This window comes from Mustela lutreola, chromosome 8 (genome assembly GCF_030435805.1).
Source record: "Mustela lutreola isolate mMusLut2 chromosome 8, mMusLut2.pri, whole genome shotgun sequence".
NCBI lineage: Eukaryota > Metazoa > Chordata > Mammalia > Carnivora > Mustelidae > Mustela > Mustela lutreola.
The window spans coordinates 19,606,161-19,629,496 of record NC_081297.1 but is presented as its reverse complement, the minus strand read 5'-3'; the positions used below and the strand labels follow the sequence as shown (position 1 = coordinate 19,629,496).

Sequence of the window (23,336 nt, the reverse complement as noted above, 5' to 3'; positions counted from 1 at the left end):
TTTTTAAAAGTACTCAAAGACTTGTGCAGCATCATCACAGTCAGTTTTAGAACATTTTCATGAAGCTAAAAAGACCTATTGTTCCCATTATTAGCATTCACTCCTATTTCCCCTAAACACTTCTACCTTGGCAACTGTTAACCTATTCTATGTCAATTTGCCCTATTCTGGACATTTGTATAACTAAGATCATAGAATATGTGGTCTTTTGTGACTGGGTTCTTTAACATAGTGTACTATTTTCCAGATTTGTTCATGTTGCAACATGTCTAAGTAATTCATTTGTTAAGTGCTAAATGATACTCCAGTGTATCGGTATACCATGTTTTCCAGTTGATGGATATTTGGGTTGTTTTCACTTGGCTATTTTGAATAATACTGCTATGAACAAATAGTACTGCTGTGGAATTTGTTTCCAATATTTTTGTTTGTGGAAATAGGTTTTCATTCTTCAGATTATTCTTGGGAGTGTAATTCCTGGGTCATGTGTTAACTCTGTTACCCCGTTTTAGAAATTGCCAGTCTGTTTCCCAAAGTGGAGGTACCGTTTTACATTTCCACTTACATTGCATTAGGTGTTGTATTTTTCTGCATCCCATCTATATCAATACTTGATAATGTTTGTCTTTTTGGTTTTGGCTATCCTGGTGAATATGAAGTGATACTTCATTTTATTTTTTATTTTCATTTCTCTAATGACTAGTGACATTAAGCATCTTTTCATGTGCTTATTGTCCATTTGTTTATCTTCATTCCAAGAATTTGTGTCTTTTAATTGGGATAGTTAATTTACATTTAATGTAATTGATTGGTTAGATTTAAATCTGTCATCTTGATACTTGTTCTTTATTTTTTTTAAGATTTTATTTTATTCTATTTCATTTTTTTTTTAAGATTTTTATTTATTTATTTGACAGACAGAGATCACAAATAGGCAGAGAGGCAGGCAGAGAGAGAGCGGGGGAAGAAGGCTCCCTGCTGAGGAAAGAGCCTGTTGGCAGGGCTTGATCCCAGGACCCTGGGATCGTGACCTGAGCTGAAGGCAGAGACTTTAACCACTGAGCCACCCAGGTGCCCCAAGATTTTATTTTTTAAAGTAATCTCTATACCCTATTTGGGGCTCGAACTCACAACCCCAAGATCAAGAGTCATATGCTCTACTGACTGAGCCAACCAGGAACCCCAATACTTGTTTTTTATTTGCTCCATTTGTTTTTTGTCCCCCCCCCCTTTTTGGCCTTCTTTTGAGATGTTTATGATTCTTTCTTTTCTACTTTGTTCTATTATTAGCCATAAATGTTGTTATGTTGTGTTAGTCGTAGTCTAGGGCTTAAAGTTTACATCTTTTTCTCTGTATAGTTTACCATCAAGTGATATTATTATACTATTTCTCAATGTAGTATAAGATCCTCAAAATAATATAATTCCATTTCTTTCTTTTTGGCTTTTATGCAGTTATTGTCATGTTTATCTTTATTATAACCCCTGCAACGAATTCTTACTATTTTTGTTTCAGCAGTTGTTTACTGTGGATCTTTCTTATGTGTCTGTACTTAATTCTCTGAACCTATGGAATGGAGAACCAGGGTTCCACATTGGAAACTCAATTTCTGTCTTTTTTTTTTTTTTAAGATTTTATTTATTTATTTGACAGACAGAGATCACAAGTAGGCAGAGAGGCAGGCAGAGAGCGGGGCTGGATTCCAAGGACCCTGGGATCATGACCTGAGCAGAGACTTCTGCCTCTGAGCCACCCAGGCGCCCCATGGGTTCTCTTTAAGACTTCTGCTGAATCTGGGGTGCGCATGGGTTAAAGGAAAATAAAAATTTCCTACCATTTTTAAATTGCCTTTTTCTTTTCTTTCTTTCTTTCTTTCCTTTTTTTTTCCTTAAGATTTTATTTATTTACTTGACAGAGAGACCTACCATTTTTAAATTGCCTTTTTCTTTCTTTCTTTCTTTCCTTTTTTTTTTTCCTTAAGATTTTATTTATTTACTTGACAGAGAGACAGTGAGAGAGGGAACACAAACAGGGGGAGTGGGAGAGGGAGAGAAGCAGGCTTCCGGCTGAGAAGGGAACCTGATGCAGGGCTTAGTTCCATAACCCCGGGATCTTGACCTGAGCAGAAGGCAAACACTTAACAAATGAGCCACCCAGGTGCCCCAGGTTGCCTTTTTCTTATTAGTGTTTGGTTTTATCTTTCTCTCTCTTTTTTTTTTTTTTTAAATTTAAAGATTTTATTATTTGTCAGAGAGAGAGGGATCGAGCACATGCAGACAGAGTGGCAAGAAGAGACTGAGAGAGAAGCAGGCTCCCTGCTGAGCAAGGAGCCCGATGTGGGACTCGATCCCAGGAGGCTGGGATCACGACCTGAGCTGAAGGCAGCCGCTTTACCAACTGAGCCACCCAGGCATCCCCCTTTTACTCTCTTTAACAGAGTTGTAACAAAGTTGGTTCTGACGGGTCCTGCTTGGTTTTTGATATTTACTTGGTGGAATGTGCTTTTGGAGCTGTCTACTCCACTATTTTTGCTGACATAAATCTGGATATTTTTGCCTTCCTTTAAATTTTCTTCGGTTTGTTCTGAGATACAGTTAGGTTCTTTGGAAATAGATCCTTTCAGCTTCTTGGTCTTACGATTTATTAGTTGGGTCTAGAGCAGTGCTTGGTCTAAGGGTAAATTATTCCTGCTACCGAGGCAAGATCTTTCTGAGTATTCACATAACCAATGCCCTGTAAGTTGAGTTTTTCCAGTCTGGCTAGGGGGACCAAGCCATGTTTTGGCTCTTTTTGTCTGCCGGATACTCTTTCCTTTAATTCTTCTGGGTAGTTCTTTTTCCAGCTTCAGGTAATTTCTTCACTCATATGTACTCTTCTTTAATATTCAAGTGGTGTTCTCTGTGTATCTCTGTCTGTGAGTGTTTGTTCTCTATGTGTAGAACTTTCATTTCTGGTACTTTGACCTGCCACTTTTCACAGCCTTGGTTTTACCTAATCTTCTGAACTTTGGGAGTGCCCTGAGCTTGGCCTTAGTTCCTTTCCTTGTGCCTTGGCCTGAAGGAACTCCAAAGTGCTAATGTTTTGTATTTTTTATTCTGAGCTACTTTGTTGTTGCCCTCTGTTTTCACCTATGTCTAAATTGCTGTTAACCCCACCCATTCATTTTCTTTTCTTTTTTTTTTTTTAAAAGATTTAATTTATTTATTTGACAGATCACAAGTAGGCAGAGCAGCAGGCAGAGAGACAGGGGGAAGCAGGCTCTCTGCTGAGCAAAGAGCCCAGTGTGGGGCTCAATCCCAGAACCCTGATACCGTGACCTCAGCTGAAGGCAGAGGCTTAACCCACTGAGCCACCCAGGTGTTCCCTCCTTTTTTTTAAGGAATGAGAGAGAGAGTGCACATGTGTACAAGTGGGAGGAAGAGAGAACCTTAAGTAGGCTCCAGGGAGGGCTCGATCTTACGACCCTCAGGTCATGACCTGAGCTGAAATCAAGAGTCAGATGCCTTACTGACTGAACCACCCAGCTGCCCTCCGCCCATTGATTTTTAACAAATTTTTATTTTTACGTCTGGGATTTTTGGTTTACTATTACAGTTCTCAGTTCTTGGAAGAAATTTTCAATTTGTATTGTATGCATTTGAATGTAATAAGGATACTTATTTTGATGTCTGTGGCTGAAATTCCAGAATACAGATCTGTTTTGATTTTCTTGTTTCTGCTGGGTTTTCATTTATGTTGTCTTATCTCTCATGTGTTTCGTACTTTTTATTCTGCTGAAAATGGTAATGAACCAATAGTAGTTATTTGTAATCAAAATTACATTGTTTTCCTTCAGAGAGGCTGTATATTTGCTTCTCTCCGGTGCCCATGGGCACTTGTAATTTAGTCTTACATGAGTCCAGTTTCAGAGTTTGAGATGATCAAAGCCTTAGTGCAGTCTCTTTGAGGGTCCATGTACTTTTTATTATTCTGGCTTGTGGTCCTTTAGTGTTTCAGGTGGAAGGGGGTTGGAGCTTCTTAGTTCCCCTTTTCCCTCAGTTGTCCGATGGATTTAGGTCCATAGGTTCTTTTGGCCTTCTGAGTTTGTCAGAACCTCCTTTCACTTTTTTTAATTTGTTTTCTCTGAAGTAGGCAGATGACTCTTGGGTGGCAAAAGTGGCCAAAAGCTATACTCACCTCCCTGGACTTCCATCTTTTCCAGTTTTGGCTCAATAATTCCTCATTACCACATCTTTTTGATACCTTCACACATTTAAAAAAATTAAGCTTTAATATTTAATATCAATTACTAAAATATTTTAAATAAAAATCGAAATAGTAAAATAATGAATGTTAGTACTAGTATTTAAAGTATCAACATTAACAATCTAAAATTTTATTATTGATATTTAAGATGAAAATATCAAAATTTTTATTTTTATTTTTATTTTTTGTTTTGAAAAGGGGGAGTAGGGGCAGAGGGATAGAGAGAGAGAATCCCAGGTAGGCTACATGCCCAGCGTGGAACCTGATGTGGGGTTCAATCCCATGACCCTGAGATGATGACCTGAGCCCAAATCAAGAGTCAGATGCTCAACTGACCGACCCACCCATATGCCCCTTATTTTAATCTTATTTTTAAAGTGGTTTTCAGAAACAATATTGATTTGAATTATTTAGTGTACTCTTATAAGAGGTGTCAGTGTTAGCATTTGATTGAATTTTAAAAATGTTTTATTTGTGTTACTATCCTGGAGAAATGATTGAGTGCTTTATCAGTAGTGGTTTGACTATTCAGTCAGTAATGAGAATTTGCTCATGTTTTGTTGTGCATTTACTTAACATAGGCATTTAAAGGATCTCTTTAGAAAGTTAATGATTTTATTTGTGTTTCAAAAAGTTTTATTGAAAACTGGAAAATGACATTACTTTTATTTATTTTTAGGTTGGGCTCATGTGGTTTGTGCCCTGTATATTCCAGAGGTACAGTTTGCCAATGTTTCTACAATGGAACCAATTGTTTTACAATCTGTTCCACATGATCGTTACAATAAGGTACAGTAGATATTATTTTATTGATGTTCGAATATAATTGTTCTAAAGCTGGGAACTATAAGGGTTTTTTTTGTATTTTGTTTTATTATAGGCCTTCATTAAAAATTTTAAGTCATATGCTTCCCATCAGATTTGAAAAAAGTATAATTACTACAATTATTAAAATATATTCTAAAGTCATAGGAGAACAAAGAAAATTATATATCTTTTGCTAACCTAGATATTGAGTATTTTAACATTTAAATGACATTTAAGTTCTCATAAATTTGTCCTTTAGGAGTTATTGGTTTTTATATTCTTTCAAACATAGAGATTCTATTAAATTTGAATTATCATTATTTGGTATAACATTTATTATGATATAAAATATCCTTTCTTAAAAATAATCCTGTTAGAGAATATTACTTGCTCCTTTTCCTTTCCCAAATTATTTTCTATCCTCAAGGTAGGATTTTTGTTGTTGGCTTTTTCTTAAAAACTTAATTTTCTTTGCTTTTTTTTCCACCCTGTATCTTTGTATTGATTAGTACATAAATATTATTTCTTCATTCTTTGTGTGTTAGATGACTTGTTTTATCCAGTGTGTCTTTAAATATAGTGTTACCATTTAATACCATTTCTGTGGGGAAAAGGTATCATCAGTTCTAAGGTTTCAAATATTTTTGTGTTAAGTGTTTTATAATGTAGATTATTAATATTTATATTTAAAATTTTAAAATATAGGAAACGGAAAAATACAAGATAGGAATTGTCCTAAGTCTTCTCTTTTGTGATCCTTTTAGATTTTTTTTGTGCATTTTTATATATAGTATTTGTAAAAAAAATGTATTATATTTCTTATACTGTTGTGTGTTTCTGAAACTTTATCAACCCTGAACATCTTTCTGTATCCGTTAGATTTCTGTCATTATTTTTAGTGGATACTTAGCATGTAATACAGAGCGTTATTACTTTTTTTTTTTTTTAAAGATTTTATTTATTTATTTGACAGACAGATCACAAGTAGGCAGAGAAGCAGGCAGAGAGAAAGGAAGGGAAGCAGGCTCCCTGCTGAGCAGAGAGCCTGATGCGGGGCTCGATCCCAGGACCCTGAGATAATAGATTTAATGACATTTAAGTTCTCATAAATTATAATCTCATAGATATAATCCTCATATAATCTATGAGAACTTAAATGTCATTAAATGTCATAAAATCTATGAGATTATAATCTATGAGAACTTAAATGTCATTTAATCTATGAGAACTTAAATGCCTGAGCTGAAGGCAGAGGCTTTAACCCACTGAGCCAACCAGGCGCTCCTGAGTGTTATTAGTTTTGATAAATTAATTTCATCAAAGGAATCCCTTACTTTAAAGGGCCTCGTTTGGCTTGGCTTTGGCTTTGGCTTGTATATGCCAATAGAATCTAAATGTATTGTATGAAATTGTCCTCTGAAATTTATACACATGATAATATGTGAGGTTGCTCATAAACTTACATCCTGTTAAGGTATACTGTGTATTACCATTAAAACAATCTTTGCTGTTCTTTTACTTTAATTAAATATTAAAAAAAAGAATTTATTTATTTATTTTAGAGAGAGAGAGAAAGAGAGAGCTCCTGAGTGCCGAGGGAGAGGGAAGGGGGGAAGCAGACTCCCCACTGAGCAAGGAGCCTGACATGGGGCTCAATCCCAGGACTCTGGGATCATGACCTAGGCCAAAGGCAGTCTTTTAACTGACTGAGCCACCCAAGTGCCCCCTTCACTATTCGTTTTAATGAAAAATATTAGGCTAAATATTTTATAGTTAAAAAATGTTATTCATGTTTACTAATTGACCTTGAATAGCTCTTTGTTAATTTTAGTACTGTATTTAAAAAATTTTTCCTACAAAATGTTTTTTATATTAGAGATTTTTTTCTTTTGTCTTGTATACTTGCTGTGTATGCTGTTTACCATAATTTAGCTTTTGCTTTTTTTTTTTTTTTTTTTGGCTAATATTTGCTTTTTAACTTTCATTATGTCTTCATGGTTTTTATTGTTATTGGTATTTTAGCAGGTAATTTTTTTCTAGTTGAGAAGTTTAACATTTTTATATAATTTACAGAGCTATTTCCTATTGTTTCTGCTTTTGATGCCACACAAAGAAAATTTTTCTCTATGCTAATGTATAAATTTTTTATTAGTATTTTCAAGTTCATATTTTTAAGTCCCTTTATTGTTCATCAAGTTCATATTTTTAAGTATTTTTCCTTTTCCTTTTGAAGTAATTTTAAATTTACATAAAGGTTGCATTAATAGTACAAAGAGCTCTTCCTCTTGTAAACCTTTTCAGAGTTATTTATCAATATATGGTGACATCTCAGAATGCTTTATTTATCTTTAAAAATTAATTAATTAATTAATTTGAGAGAGAGCTCGAACATGAGTAGAGTGGGGAGGGGCAAAGGGAGAGGGAGAAACAGACTGTCCACTGAGCAGGAGCCCAATGTGGGGCTCCATCCCAGGACCCTGAGGTCATGACCTGAGGGGAAAGCAGCCACTTAACCTGCTGCGGCCCCTCCAGGCGTCCCCCAGAGTGCTTTAGTTTGCATTTCCTCTAAGAAAGGACTTTTTTCTCCTGCATAACCAGGGTACTGTCATCAAAAAGAGGAAATTAACTTTTATCCATTATTGCTGTAATCCACCGACCTCATCATTTCTCTGATTTTCATTCCTGGTTTCCCCTGTTTTTCCAGTAATGCCTTTCATAGCAAAAAGATCACAGATTGTACTTTGTCTTGCAAGTCTCCTTTAATCTTCAGTAGTAACTCAGTCTTTCCTTTAGTTTCATAACTTTGATCCTTCTGAGGGTTGCAGGCCAGTTATTTTGTTGAATGTTCTGCTATTTGGATTTTCCTCATGATTAAATTTAGATCTTGTATTTTGGCAGGAATATCACAGAAGTGATGCTTTATTCTCATTGCATCCTGTCAGGTGGTACATGATTTCAGTTTTTCCCATTGATCACTTGATTAAGGTGGTGTCTGTAAGGTTTCTTCACTGGGGAGTTAATCTTCTTTCCCTTTATAATAAAGTATTTTGTGAGGAAGTAGTTTGTATATAAATATCTTGTTCCTTGTGCCTTTTACTCACTAATTTTAGTGTCCATTGTTATTTCTTGCCTTAGTTTATTACTGTGATTGATAGCAAGTGGTGGTTTTCTGTTTGCATCACTTGTTCTGCATTCATCAGGTGGCATTCCACCTCAGGGAATAACTTTCTCTGTGTCCTGTTTATCTGTTTATATTAGTATAGACTAATATGGACTTATGTGTTACTATTTTATTTTAATGAGTCATTCCCCCATTACTGTCATCTATCTTCAAGCTGGCTTCTGTGTGTTTTGTTATGTTGTGAGCTCTCTATTTGGACGCAGCAGTATGTTTCCAGGCTCATCTGATTCTGATGATCCTAGCCCTGGAATCATCACCTGTTTCTCCAAGGAGTCTTGATTTCTTTTAGAAACCAAAGTGGGGGCTAAGTGTGATGCTGCTACTGCTGCTGCTGCTGCTGATTTTTAAGCATTATTCTTAAGGATTTTATTTATAAGAGAGAGGGAGATACAGAGCACAAACAGAGGAAGTGGCAGGCAGAGGGAGAAGGCTCCTCACTGAGCAAGGAGGCCGACTGGGGACTTGATCCCAGGACTCTGGGATCATGACCTGAATCAAAGGCAGATGCTTAACTGACTGAGCCACCCTGGTGTCCCACTAAGTGTGATTACTGTTATTGGGATATTGCTAATCCCAGGCCTTCTCAGTGGGAATAGCTAGGAAATAAATGTATATATATAGATACAGAGATATATACATATTCACATCAGTATTTTTTCAGTGCTTATCTCAATATTTTGAAGTCTGTGAGGTTACAATGATACTTCTGATTGAATATATGATATATATTATAGATATACACATATCTATATGTATTTTTAAATATAGAGAGCTAGAACCATAAACTCTTAGTAATTTCTCCAAATCAAATCCAACAATGCAGGGTTTATTTTATAAAATTTTTCTTTTCATGTTTATGACTCTCATCCCAACAGTAAAAATCCTGGCTCCCATTATCCTCAATGAATTTACTTATTTGATCAGTCTCTCTTGTATTAATAGATGGATTGCTATGATCCTCTAATGCTGCAATCATCCTAACCTTGTTTGGATTCTACACTTCACTCTGGGTTGCTATTGCTTCCCTGTGTTGGCTGCCCTTTTCACCATTTTTGGGATTTGATACTCAGCTTTAGTCATTGCTCCCTCCCTCTTCTCTCAAATGGTTGGTCTCCTCACCTTGCTTAGGCTTTGGCACTCCACCACCCTACCCTCAGCACCCTTATGGGAGCTTACTTTGCTGGGGCTTTGACACCTGTGTTAGACTTCCCCACTTCCCCAGCATGGATGCTGCCATGCTTGGACCCATCTTATGGCTCTAAGACTAATGTACTCAAGGAGTAAGGGAAAGAAGAAGGAAGAATGGACTATTTAGATATAAATCTTTTATCCATTTAGAGTTCATTTTATCATATATATCAAATGTAGACATATGTTTCTACATTCTTCCTTCCACATAGTCAGCTTTTTCAACACTATTGAATAATCTGTGTTTTACAGAGTAATTTGAAGCGTACATGACTCTTGATCTCAGGGTTGTGAGTTCGAGCCCCCATACTGGGTGTGGAGATCACTTAAAAAAAAACGAAATACTGTTTTGATCATCATTAAATTCTTGGCTGTTTTTGATGTTTTTTCTGTTCCATTATTGCATCTGTTTATTCTTACCCTAGTACCTATTCTAAATTATTACGGCTTTATGTACATTTTAGTACATGGTAGAATAAATATTGTTACGTCTTTGTTTTTCCACATTAACATTAGGACTAACAAAATGCAGTTTCGACTGTATTAGTGTTACAGTGAAATATTGTTTTGAGGATGAATTGATCTTTTTATAATATTGAATCTTCACCTCTGGAAACATGGTATTTCTCTCCATCAAGCTCATTTTACAGTTTTCCTTATATGAGGGTGCTATATGGTTGACCCTTGAATGTGGGAATTACTGATGTTGACTCTTCCACAGTCAAAAATCCATTTATAACTTTTGACTCCCGAAAAACTGAACTACTGGTAGCCTACTGTTGACCAGAAGCCTTATCAAAAACAAGTTGATAAACACGTATTTTATATATTATGTGTATAATATACTGTATTCGTACAGTAAAGTAAGCTAGAGAAAAGAAAATATTAAGAAAGTCGTAAGAGAGACAACTATCATATGATCTCCCTGATATGAGGAAGTCGAGAAGCAACATGGGGAGTTTGGGGGGTAGGAGAAGAATAAATTAAACAAGATGGGATCGGGAGGGAGACAAACCATAAGAGACTCTTAATCTCACAAAACAAACTGAGGGTTGCAGGGTGGGGGTGGGGGAGAGGGTGGTTGGGTTATGGACATTGGGGAGGGTATGTGCTATGGTGAGTGCTTTGAAGTGTGTAAACCTGGCTATTCATAGACCTGTACCCCTGGGCCTAATAATACATTATATGTTAATTAAAAAAAAGTCATAAGAGAAGATATATTTATAGTGCTATGCTATATCCCACATATAAGTAGGCTGGCACGGTTCAGTCTCAACGGTGCTCATGAGTCAGCTCTCTTCCCTGTTTCTTGGATTTTTTATGGTTGTTGATTTGTATAATTAACCTTAAAAGCATAATAATATTCTGTTCATGATTATTCAGGGTAGCTAATAGGCATGTAATTCTGAAATGATAGGAACAATTGGAAAATGGATTGTTGAGTTTTGGAAGACAACCATTTTTTAGTGGATGGTAGTAAAGAGTGTTGAAGAGCATTTATTAATGTATTGGTCTCTTACTGTGGACCTATTTTATATCAAGCATTGTGCTAGACACTGGGAATTCAAAGAAGCATAAAATGCAGGGTTTTGTTTTTCCATATGCCACTCCGATTTAGAAAGATGATTGGGTGCCTGGGTGGCTCAGTCAGTTAAACATCTGCCTTTGGCTTGTCTTGATCTCAGGGTCCTGGGATCAAGCCCTGTGTCAAGCTCCTTGCTCAGCGAGAAGTCTACTTCTCCCTCTCCCTTTGTCTCTTCCCCCATTTATAAGTATGAAAATAGTAATAATACATGTTATAAGTACAGGTTTCTGCAGCTTTCAAAAGTAAAGCATTCCTGTAAAACTTTTCCTAAGCTGAAATTGGTATAAAATTGAGAGAGCAGTTACCATTAATTTATATGGAGAAAGTTTTGAGCATTTCCAGATTGAAAAAATAACCTTTCTTAAACTTTTCTGATACCTTAGGATTCATCGGTATAAAAAATGCCCAAAATAAACCTAGACAAAGCACAGATGGTTACAGACATAGTTCAAAGCTCTGGAGGCTTGATGTGGAGATGCTCAGTGTAGTTCCTTGGGAAGAAGCTTGGCAGTGCCATTCATGCTGCTCTGGGTGTGTGCTGGCTCAGTGCAAAGCAAATGTTGAACACCACTTTCCCTTTTTGCCTTTTTTCATAAAAGCAAAAATCCTTTAAGGATTGTTTTTAGTTAGCAAAACAGGTATTAATGTAAGTCTTATAAAATCAAAGTGGCATAGCACAGACTTTTGAAAAATGGGGGATACCCGTAATAATAAATGTGAATGGCGTATTATGGAACATAATGGAAAGGAGGGATTACTTTTGCCTAAGGAATTGAATAAAGCATACAAAGAGATTATAAGGACTTTGCAGAATAACTAGGAATTTGACCTGTGGAAAAAGGCTTAAATAATAATTCCAGACAGAAAGTAACATAAATTAGTGCAGTAAGTACAAAGGGAAGGTGGTAACGAGTTCATAAAATAATAAATAATCGTGTGTGGTGAAACATAGTGGGATTTAGGAAAAAATAAAAGGAACAAACCAACAAAGAGAAGAAAACTTTGTGAATGATAGGAAGGGAAGTTTTCTAGAATATCTATGTAGTGTTTCTAAATTGCAGAGAACTCATTGTGTTCACTTATTATGTTGTAAAGTTTTCTACATGTCCCTAAATGTATAACAGCCAGTTTTTGTGCCATTTGTCACCAGGTTCTGTTTTTAATTAATTAATCAATTAATTATTTTTAAACAATGTTTTATTTATTTATTTATTTATTTGACAAGGAGAGAGAGATCACAAGTAGGCAGAGCAGGAGGCAGAGGGAGAGGGGGAGGCAGGCTCCCCGCCGAGCAGAGAGCAGGGTGCGGGACTCGGTTCCAGGACCGTGAGATCATGGCTTGAGCCGAAGGCAGGGGCTTAACCCACTGAGCCACCCAGGCACCCCCTTTTTAAAAATGTCTGGACCTCTCAGGTTGCATCAATCAGTTCTTCATTGCAGGACATACACATTTTGTACTAAACAATGAATGGTATATGTTACCTTTAAGTTACTTTTTTTTTTTTTTTTTTAAAGATTTTGTTTATTTATTTTAGAGAGAAAGAACAGGTAAGCCTGGGGTTGGGTGGATGGGAAAAAGGGAGGAAGAGGGAAGGAATCTCAAGCAGACTCTGCGCTGAGCTTGGAACGTGACATGGGGCTTGATCTTAGGACCCGGAGACCATACATGACCAGAGCCAAAACCAAGAATTGGACACTTACCTGATGGAGCCACCCAGATGTCCCTCTATGTTAGTTACCTTTTAATAATTTTTAAGAAATGTGAAGACTGGGGTAACATAGAGATTTTTTGAAGTTTTTGATGGTAGAAACTTGTGTTCTTCAGAGTCAAGGAAGCATTTTATTTTATTTTAATTATTTTTATTTTCTAAGATTTTATTTTTAAATAATCTGTGCACCCAATATGCAGCTTGAACTTACAGCCCTGAGATCAAGTCATATGCTCCACTGACTGAGCCAGCCAGGCTCCCTGGGAGGCATTTATTTTAGAAAGCTACGATTTCCAGAGAGTAGTTGGTAGATGATGTATGTATTCTGTACATATGCTTTTGAAGAGGCTTTATTTATTGATGGCCACAAAGAAATGAGTGTTTATAAGTAAAGGAATGGTTTTAATAGACCAAACAAAGAACACCATAAAAACATGGTGTCATTTAACTGTAAAAGCTTAAAGGTGGAGGAATACTTCGAAATTGCTAGCCCAATATCCCTTCAATTTTTTTTTCAAAAGGAATGGTAGTGGGATAACTATTAAGAGAAGTATTGTTTTGTTTTGCTTTTTGAAGATTTTATTCACTTATTTGAGAAAGAGAGAGGCAGAGAGAGTGACAGAGAGCATGAGCTGAGAGGAGAGGGAGAAGCTGAGCATAGAGCCCAGATCCAGGACTCGATCGCAGGTTGTTGGGGTCATGACCTGAGCCAGAGTTAGACTCTTAACTGACTGAACCACTCAGGCCCTCCAAGAAGTGTTGATCAATATATTTAGCATCTGAGTGGAAAAGTTTGAAAGTAGTACATATTCTCTCTGATTTTGGGGTTCCTCATTAGTGCCATTTAAAAAGCTAGGTTTCAGATAGTGGAGCTGAACATTTCATGTATGCATTCATCTAGCCAACATTTATGTATGGCGTGCTCTGTTCTATATCAGACACTACTGGAAGCATGAGGAATACATAAAGCTCCTACCTGGTAGATAGATAGGCACAAATTATTGATCGTTAGGTAGTATGATATGTTCAAGAATTCTAGAATACAGAAAATGTTAACTTAATATGGTGTAACAGGGCTGAAGAGTAGCGAGAAGCAGGGTATCTTAGACTAGATTGTAGCTTCTCTGAATTTTGAAGAGTGAGAAGGCTCCAGGTGCTGGCTGTGAGGAGAGGAAAGAAGAAGGAGCACATCAGTGGCTTTTACTTTTACAGGCTGAAGAAGCAAAAGCTATGAAGGAGGAAATAGAGTGAGAGGGAGAGAGTGTGAGGCTAGTGGTGAGGGAGAAGGGCAGTATAGCTGAGTTTGAATGTGATATGCAGAATGCTGAGAGAGGTCGTCAAGGACCAGATTTTCAAAGGCCTCCTGTATCATGTTAAGGATTTTGAATTTTATTTCTGTTGAAAGGTTTTTATATTTATGTGGAAGGGGTGTGCTTAGGTCTCCCTTTTTTCTTAAAGATTTATTCATTTGAGAGAGAGTGTGGGGTGGCGAGGGAGGGGGCAGAGGGAGAGTATCCTTAGGCAGACTCCCTGCTGAGAGCAGAGCTGGATCTCTCATCCACGTGATCATCACCTGAACCAAGATCAAGAGTTGACCTGCGGTGGGGGGGGGGGCGGGCTGGGTGGCTCAGTGGGTTAAGCCCCTGCCTTCAGCTCAGGTCATGATCTCAGGGTGCTAGGATCGAGCCCTGTATTGGGCTCTCTGCTCAGTGGGGAGCCTGTTTCCCCCTGTCTCTCTGCCTGCTGCTCTGCCTGCTTGTGATCTCTTTTCTCTCTGTCAAATAAATAAATAAAATCTTAAAAAAAAAAAAAAAGAGTTGATCTACCAACTCCATAGGTCTGCCATTCTTTTTTTTTTTTTTAAACATTTTTTTTTCTTAAGATTTTATTTATTTACTTGAGAGAAAGACAGTGAGAGAGAGCACATGAGCGAGGAGAAGGTCAGAGAGAGAAGCAGACTCCCCATGGAGCTGGGAGCCTGATGTGGGACTCGATCCCGGGACTCCAGGATCATGACCTGAGCTGAAGGCAGTCGTCCAACCAACTGAGCCACCCAGGCGCCCAGGTCTGCCATTCTAAAGGATAATGAGAGGAGGATTGGGAGAGGGAAGATGGACAAGAGTAGTTACTTAAACACTGTTTAGGGTTTTGCAGTGTTCCAGAGATAATAATGAGGGTCCGAAATAGAGTAGTATTAGGAATAAAGGAACACATATTTAGTAATAAAAGAGTTTCGATTGACCAGGTATGGTGATTAGTGTGACACACAAGATGAGGGAGGAAGAAAAATGAGAATCACTTTTCAGCCTCAAGAAGGTAAGTACTGGGCACATCATCATCACCTGAGATAGAGTATATGTAGAGTCATCAAGTTAATTGACTGATTTCTTAGAACAAAGACATTAAGCTTTAAATTCTTGGCATATGTTGATGGGACTTACTACCTTGTTTGTAATACAGATCTTGTGTCTGCAAGTTGTTGCCAGCATGTATTAGCAATATGATAAGACCCCAAGATAAAATTCACATTTCCGCTGAAGCATTGAATGTTTGCTTTTGTATATGTCTAATATATGTTTGTTTTGCTTGGCACTTTATCCTAGTTACTCAGATGAACACTTAGATTCCTTTTTTTTTTCTAGACAGTTGAATCATTTGGAAAAGGAAAACGGTCTTGCAACTTTTTTTTTAAAATTTTAATTTTTATTAACCTATAATGTATTATTAGCCCCAGGGGTACAGGTCTGTGAATCTCCAGGTTTACACACTTCACAGCACTCACCATAGCACATACCCTCCTACATACCTTCCCCAATGTCCACAACCCAACCACCCTCTCCCTCCTCCACTCCCCTCGGCAACCCTCAGTTTGTTTTGTGAGATTAAGAGTCTCTTATGGTTTGTCTCCCTCCTGATCCCATCTTGTTTTATTTTTCCTTCCCTACCCCCCAGCCTCCCCACTTTCCTCTCAACTTCCTCATATTAGGGAGATCATGTGATAATTGTCTTTCTCTGATTGACTTATTTCGCTCAACATATATACCCTCTAGTTCCCGCCATGTCATTGCAAATGGCAAGATTTCAGTTCTTTTTATGGCTGCATATTATTCCATTGTGTGTGTGTGTTTGTGTGTGTGTGACACACCACATCTTCTTTATCCATTCATCTTTTTTTTCTATAGAAAAATCTTTTGCCCTTTTTTGTACCTCAGCTGATTCTCACTTTCCTTTTTTTTTTAAAAATGATTTTATTTATTTTATTTGACAGACAGAGCTTACAAGTAGGCAGAGAGAGAGAGGAGGAAGCAGCTTCTCCGCTGAGCAGAGAGCCCGATGCGGGGCTCAATCCCAGGGCCCTGGGATCATGACCTGAGCCGAAGGCAGAGGCTTAACCCACTGAGCCACCCAGGCGCCCCTGATTCTCAGTTTCCTTGTTCGGCTTTTCTCTGTTGTGTTAGCATCCCTCCTCTACCTGCCAGTACATACGTGTATACATACTCTGTTTTGTTTGGCATTGTTTCTCTTTTTCTAGGGAATAGTAAATTATTTTTCTTTATATTTGTTTTCTGTATATTTTGTGCTTCTGTGTTCAGCTTTACTTCTAATTGCCTTCTCTCAACTCTAAGACTCAGAGGCAGTTTTATTAAATAGGGTTTACTGAGGAATGTGGAAGAATGTTAGTATAATTTCTTTGATGTTACTTCTTTTTTCCTCTTACTTTTAAAGGCAGCAGTCCAGTCTAAACTGGAAATGCCAATACGCAATAGTTAACTTTAAGTTGTTTATGGGAGCAAACTTAATCTCACTAACATACATATTGCCAATTATCAGTTTTTTCATGTTTGTTTGATGTCTTGGGCACTCCCTAGATGATAGATGTTAATATATTATAATTAAGAGTTAAGATTTTATTAGAATCTGTACTTAAAGGGAGAATACCAGGCAATATTTTAAGACAAGGCAAGTCATACTTGACAAATTTGGTTTATCCATGGAGAAAATACTATAATGGGGTTAGAGTTAAGCCCAAAGACTTTATCCTAGTCAGAAATTAAATTACTGAAACTAGCTAAAGTACAAATAGGGTTGGCTGAAAGGCAGCAATAGGCAGTTTAACCACATACATGGGGAGTTGGACCTGAAACTAGAAAGTCACAGTATTGTGGGTTCTACAGTCTTTTTTCTCTCTATGGTCTCTTCTTATTTTCACATAATTTGTAATTCTGCTTCTCATTTTATCTGAGTTCTCTATAAGTAACTTGACTCAGTGTCCAAGATCTAAATTTTTAACAGATCAAGTCTGGTCGAGGTACCTGGGCTTCAAAGCCATTTTCACCTAGCAAAGCATGGGTACCTAGTTACCATTGCACCATTAGAAATTGAGCGTAGATATGGACAATCGTACAGAAGAGGTAGGAGTTATTTAGGTGCTCTTCCTTACCTTCTGTCTCATAAATGTCCATTTAAACTACGTAAAAGCCTATAAACTGTTCCTGATGTAGATATGCCAAATTGTATATGGTAATTCCTTAGTTTTTATAAAATAGTATAGTGTTCTGCATAAACTTTTTGAGAATTTCTGTCTTTTTAAAAAATAATTCACAAAGGAGTTTTTGGCCAGCTTTTAAAAGAAGTGATTTAAGGGGTGCCTGGGTGGCTTAGTGCCTTGAGCATCTAACTCTTGATTTTGACCCAAGTCATGAGATCAAGCTCTGTATCTGGTTCCGCATTCAGCAGGAAGTCTTCTTGAGAGTCTCTTCCTCTGGGCCCCCCTTCCCCATCTATCTAGTGCCCATACACTCTCTCTCTCTGAAGTGAATAAATAAGTCTTAAAAAAAAAAAAAAAGTGATTTAAGGTTAGTTGATGACTTTTTATAAAAGACAGAGCCAGGGATTGATTGTATATTGGGACTTCCTTTTTATATAAAACTGATGTGTTGAATTAGGGCTAAACTCTTGGTATATGTTATTACAGTATGGAGTCATGATGAATAAAATTGAGTAAGCTGGTCTGTTTGAGTTGTATAAGGTGTCCTGGAAGACAGTGTACTTTGAAGGCATGTCACATTTTTCCAGACTAGTGTTTCTTTACTTTTTTGGCATCTTCAAGATTCTGATAAAAACCTAAGGATTCTTTCTACAGAATAATATACACCTGAAACATAACACAATATTTTACATATACTTTCTGGAAGATTATAAGAATACTCCTTGATACATTCTCAATGAGGATTACCGAATTTTAGATTACATCAGATAATAAATATTTTAATACTTGATGTATTTAAAAATAATACACTTAATTATCATTTAAAAAAAGATTTATTCATTTTACAGAGAGAGTGTGCTCATAATCGGGGAGGAATGAGGTGGGGAGAGAGAATCTCAAGCAGAGTGGAGCACAGAGCATGGAGCCTGTTGTGCAGTTCTGTCCTGAAAATGATACATTTTAAATTTAATGTATAAACATTTTTAATATTTGGCATTTAAAAAATCTGCAAGTAGGAGTTATAATAATGACTCTTTATTCCTGGCTCTTTACTTTGGATGACTCTAACTCTAATGTTTATGTCATTATTATTGCCATATTACTGAGGTATTTTTCTTTTATAAATTAAAGCATGACAGGAATCTTGCTTCACTATGTCCTTTATTCTGTGTTTTGGATCATTTCTTTTGGCTAGAACTGTAGAGTTAGAATTATTGTGTTATAGACTATACTGTTTCTAAAGTTCTGATAAGATTGCCTGATTGCTTTCCAAATTTATATAGCTAATAATTTATGAAAATGCCATTTTTACCACACCATTGTCTATATTGGTTTTTAATCATTTTTTCTTGAAAGATTTATTCATTTATTTGACAGAGAGAGAGAGAGAGAGAGAGAGAGCACGTGCATGCGGGGGTGGGGGACAGAGGGAGAGAATCTTCAAGCGGATTGTGCACTGAATGCGGAGCCTGAGGTGGGGCTCAGTCCCACGACTTAAGAGATCATGACCTGAGCTGAAACCAAGAGTCAGTGGCTCAACCAGCTGAACCACCCAGGCACCCAGGTTTTTATCAGTTTTAATATTTGTTAATTTGATAATTAAAAATGGTGTCCAGTTATTTTAATTTTTGTTTTATTAGTTGTCAGGTCATCAGAATAATCTTTTTGTGTCTCTTAAAAAATTTTTTTTGTTTATTTTTAAAAATTATTAACATATAATGTATTTGTTTCAGTATGTATTTGTTTCAGTGGTATAGGTCTGTGATTGATCAGTCTTACACAACACACAGCCATTATGACAGCACATACCTCCCCAGTGTCCATAACCCAGCCATCCCATTCCCCCCACATCCCTCCACTCTAGCAACCCTCATTTTGTTTCCTGAGATTGAGAGTGTCTTACGGTTTGTCTCCCTTTCTGGTTTTGTCTTGTTTCATCTTTTCATCTCTTCCCCTATGATTCTCTGCCCTGTTTCTCAAATTCCACATATCAGTGAGATCATATGATAATTGTCTTTCTCTGATTGACTTATTTTGCTTAGCACAATACTCTCTAGTTCTATCCATGTCTTTGCAAATGGCAAGGTCCCATTTTTTGATGGATGCATAATATTCCATCGTGTGTGTGTGTGTGTGTGTGTGTGTGTGTGTACATACATACATGTACCACATCTTCTTTATCCATTCATCTGTTGATGGATATTTAAGCTCTTTCTATAGTTTGGCTATTGTGGACATTGCTGCTATAAATACTGGGGTGTGTGTGCCCTTTTGGATCACTACATTTGCATTTTTGGGGTAAATACCCAGTAGCACAGTTGCTGGGCTATAGGGTAACTCTATTTTCAGCTTTGCGAGGAACCTTCATACTGTTTCCAGAGTGGCTGCACCAGCCAACAGTGTAGGAGGGTTCCCCTTTCTCCTCATCCTTGCCAACATCTGTCGTTTCCTGACCTGTTAATTTTAGCCATTCTGACAAGTGTGAGGTGGTATCTCATTGTGCTTTTGATATGTATTTCCCTGATGCCCAGTGATGTTGAGCAGTTTTTCATGTGTCTGTTGGCCAGATGGATGTCTTCTTTGCAAAAATGTCTGTTCAGTTCTTCTGCCCTTTTCTTGATTGGATTATTTGTTCCTTGGGTATTGAGTTTGATGAGTTGGGTGTCGATTTTGGATATTTTATCTGCTATGTCTTTTATCTGATATGTCCTTTATCTGATATGTCCTTTGCAAATAATCTTCCGTTCTGTGGGTTATCTTTTGGTTTTGTTAACTGTTTGCTTTGCAAAAGCTTTTTATTTGACGAAGTCCCAATAGTTCCTTTTTTTTTTTTTCCCAAAGATTTTTATTTATTTATTTGACAGAGAGAGAGAGAGAGAGAGCAAGCGAGCACAAGTAGGCAGAGCGGCAAGCAGAGAGAGAGGAAGAAGGAGGCCCTCCACTGTGCAGAGAGCCCGATGTGGGACTCGATCCCAGGACCCTGGGATCATGACCTGAGCCAGAGGGAGCCGCTTAACTGACTGAGCCACCCAGGCGCCCTCCAGTAGTTCATTTTTGCCTTTGCTTCCCTTGCTTTGGCAATGTGTCCAGGAAGAAGCTGCTGTGGCTGAGATGGAAGAGGTTGCTGCCAGTGTTCTCCTTCTCTTTTAAACTGTTAGGTTTTCTAAAAGTTAAGAACTCTTTAAATAAAGTTCTGTTTGAATATACCGCAGGGACTTTTTCAGTTTGTCTTTTCGTATTGGTGACATAAGAAAATATTTATAAACACACAGACTTCACAGTTTTTTGGGGGGTGTGTGGCAAGATACAGGGTGATTTAAAAATTGAGTCTTTGAAAAGTAAATAGGTTATATAGGATTACAGTTGCTCTTTGAATAGTATAGGTATGAACCATGTGGGGTCCACTTACATGCAGATTTTTTCTGCTAAGTACCGTACAGTACCTAAATGTATTTTATTTGATGATTTTTTTTTTTTTTTTTTTTTTTTTTTTTTAGATTTTATGTATTTATTTGACAGAGAGAAATCACAAGTAGATGGAGAGGCAGGCAGAGAGAGGGAAGCAGGCTCCCCGCTGAGCAGAGAGCCCGATGCGGGACTCGATCCCAGGACCCTGAGATCATGACCTGAGCCGAAGGCAGCGGCTTAACCCACTGAACCACCCAGGCGCCCCTTTGATGATATTTTTTTTTTTTTTAAAGGATTTTATTTATTTGACAGAGAAAGAGAGATCACAAGTAGGCAGAGAGAGAGGGAAGTAGGCTCCCTGCTGAGCAGACAGCCTGATGTGGGGCTCGATCCCAGGACCCTGGTCATGATCAGAGCTGAAGGCAGACGCTTTAATCCACTGAGCCACCCGGGCGCCCCATTTGATGATATTTTTTAATGACATTTTTTCATCTAGTTTATAGTATATAATACATATGCCAAATATGTGTTAAGGCCTCTGGTAAACAGTAGGCTGTTAGTTAAGTTTTTGGGGAGTCAAAAGTTATACCTGGCTTTTATTTTTTTAAAAAAGTTATTTATTTATTTGAGAGAGAGAGAGAGTGCACGGGTGCCCTTGTAAATGAGACCATATGCTCATGAATGGGGGAGGGGCAGAGGTAGAAGGAGACACGTAGACTCCCCCTCTGAGCAGGGATCCTGATGCAGGCCTTGAACTTATGACACTGAGATCATGACCTGAGCCTACATCAAGAGTCAGCCACTCAGGGGCAACTGGGTGGCTCAGTGGGTTAAAGCCTCTGCCTTCGGCTCAGGTCGTGATCTCAGGGTCCTGGGATCCAGCCTGGCATTCAACTCTCTGCTCAGCAGGGAGCCTGCTTCTTCCTCTCTCTCTCTGCCTCCCTCTCTGTGTACTTGTGATCTGCCTATCAAATAAATAAATAAATAAAATCTTAAAAAAAAAAAAAAAAAAGAGTCAGCCACTCAGCTGAGCCACCCAGGTGCTCCTGCAACAGATTTTCAACTACATGGGGGGATGGAGACTTCTAACCTGCATGTTCAGGGGGCAACTGTTTATAGTATGCACCAAATTATAGTATTGCTCTTATTTTTCTGTACTTGTAATGCAAAGATCATTTTTTCCTCAAGATTTTCACAAGCAGGCAGAGGGAGAGAGTGATGTGGACTCCCCATTGAATGGGGAGCCTGACGTGGGGCTTGATCCCAGGACCCCAGGATCATGATCTGAGCTGAAGGCAGCTGCTTAACTGACTAAGCCACCTAGGCATGCCAAGATCATTCTTATGTATACACAGAGCTCTGTACATATGCACAGAGCAGTTGCATAGTACTAAGGAAGTTATACATCACAGTCACAAAATCTTTCAGCAAGTTTCAGAAAATTAACAGAGTGATAGCTATTACCCTTATTCTGGCTCTTTCTTCACAGGTGGCTAAAATCTGTTATTTTCTGCATGCTGTAAGTGAGACATCTAAGGCAAAATGATACAACTTCTCTTGCGGTATTCCAAGTCACATGGAAAATGAAAATGACTTTGTTCATTGTGAGATACTATCTTTTAAGAGGAAAAGTCCATTTGCCATAATGGCTATATCTGTAGCACTTTTAGTGTAAAAGCCGTAATGTTGAAATTAAACATGTAAGGATTGTAAGGAGTGAATGTCTTCTGTGCAAGAGTATACACATGGTCCATTCTTTTTTGTGTGTGTGTGAAGAAAATAGAAGTTGAATTGCATATCTGGATATGTTGACAGAATGGTCTTTTCCACTGCTATGGGAAGACTCTGACAACAAACTATAGAGGTTAGGTCTCTGCCTTCATCGATCCAGTAGCATGGAGCTTTCTTTTGGTTATCTTCCATGCTACTGGTTTAGGCATTCTGTTCTGTGAAAAAAATTTTTTTCTTAGGCCAAATTATACTGAGTGCAAGTCAATTTATTAACTTCTTAGAAAGGAAATGGCAAGGTTACAAATAGAACATGCAAGTTCAGAGATAGGGTATGGAAATTGGGAGGTTATATAGGCTGGGAAACAGAGAGTACGTTAGTATTTTAAAAGAGAAACTTTTTAAGTTTTATTTTACAAGGTCGTATAAATATGTCTGTATTTGTAATTACAAGGAGTAATAAGATGATCAGAGGTGTCAGGTATGAGAAAAAGTGATAAGGATACATTTCGGGTCTGAAATTGGAATAATGAGATTTCATCACCCAACTAATGTTCAGCAGCACCAGGTAATAGAAAATCATGAAATAGTTTCAAGTAGAAGTAAAGCTGCTAGCAATAATTTCTAATTTTGATCAGGTTACTATTGCTGATAGGGATTTTTCTCAAGGTACAAAGTTGTAGAATGGAGTTTGCTATTTTTAAAATCCATTATGGTCTAATTTTTCTCTTTGAAAGTTCAAAGCATTGGCGTGCTCTGAAACAGTGACCACCCAAATTCCTAGTTAATGCAGCATGTGACTTTTTTTTTTTTTTTTTTTAAGGGCATAAGACAGGTACTTTTGTATCTACCATCTCTTTTTCTACAAGGTTGAGGTAACAAAGGAATGCATCGTAGCTGCAAAAAAGTCGGGTTTGAAGTAGGCTACTGGATTGGTGTGCTCTATGACAGTGGGGGCATATAATATAGATCTTTATAAGAGTATAGAAATAACT

At 37.5% G+C, this 23,336-nt stretch overlaps 1 protein-coding gene across 20 annotated transcripts in view; it reads left to right on the top strand.

Moving 5' to 3' along the window:
- Nucleotides 1-23,336, top strand: part of MLLT10 (MLLT10 histone lysine methyltransferase DOT1L cofactor) — a 234,733-nt gene that overhangs the window by 74,318 nt on the left and 137,079 nt on the right. For 19 of the 20 annotated variants that reach the window (XM_059183966.1, XM_059183958.1, XM_059183957.1 and 16 more), the window contains one exon: nt 4,926-5,035. In XM_059183966.1, the coding sequence (XP_059039949.1) occupies nt 4,926-5,035 (110 nt within the window). Of the gene's footprint in view, nt 1-4,925; nt 5,036-18,633; nt 18,770-23,336 lie in introns of those variants that run through there. The other variant, XM_059183973.1, reaches the window with a different exon arrangement.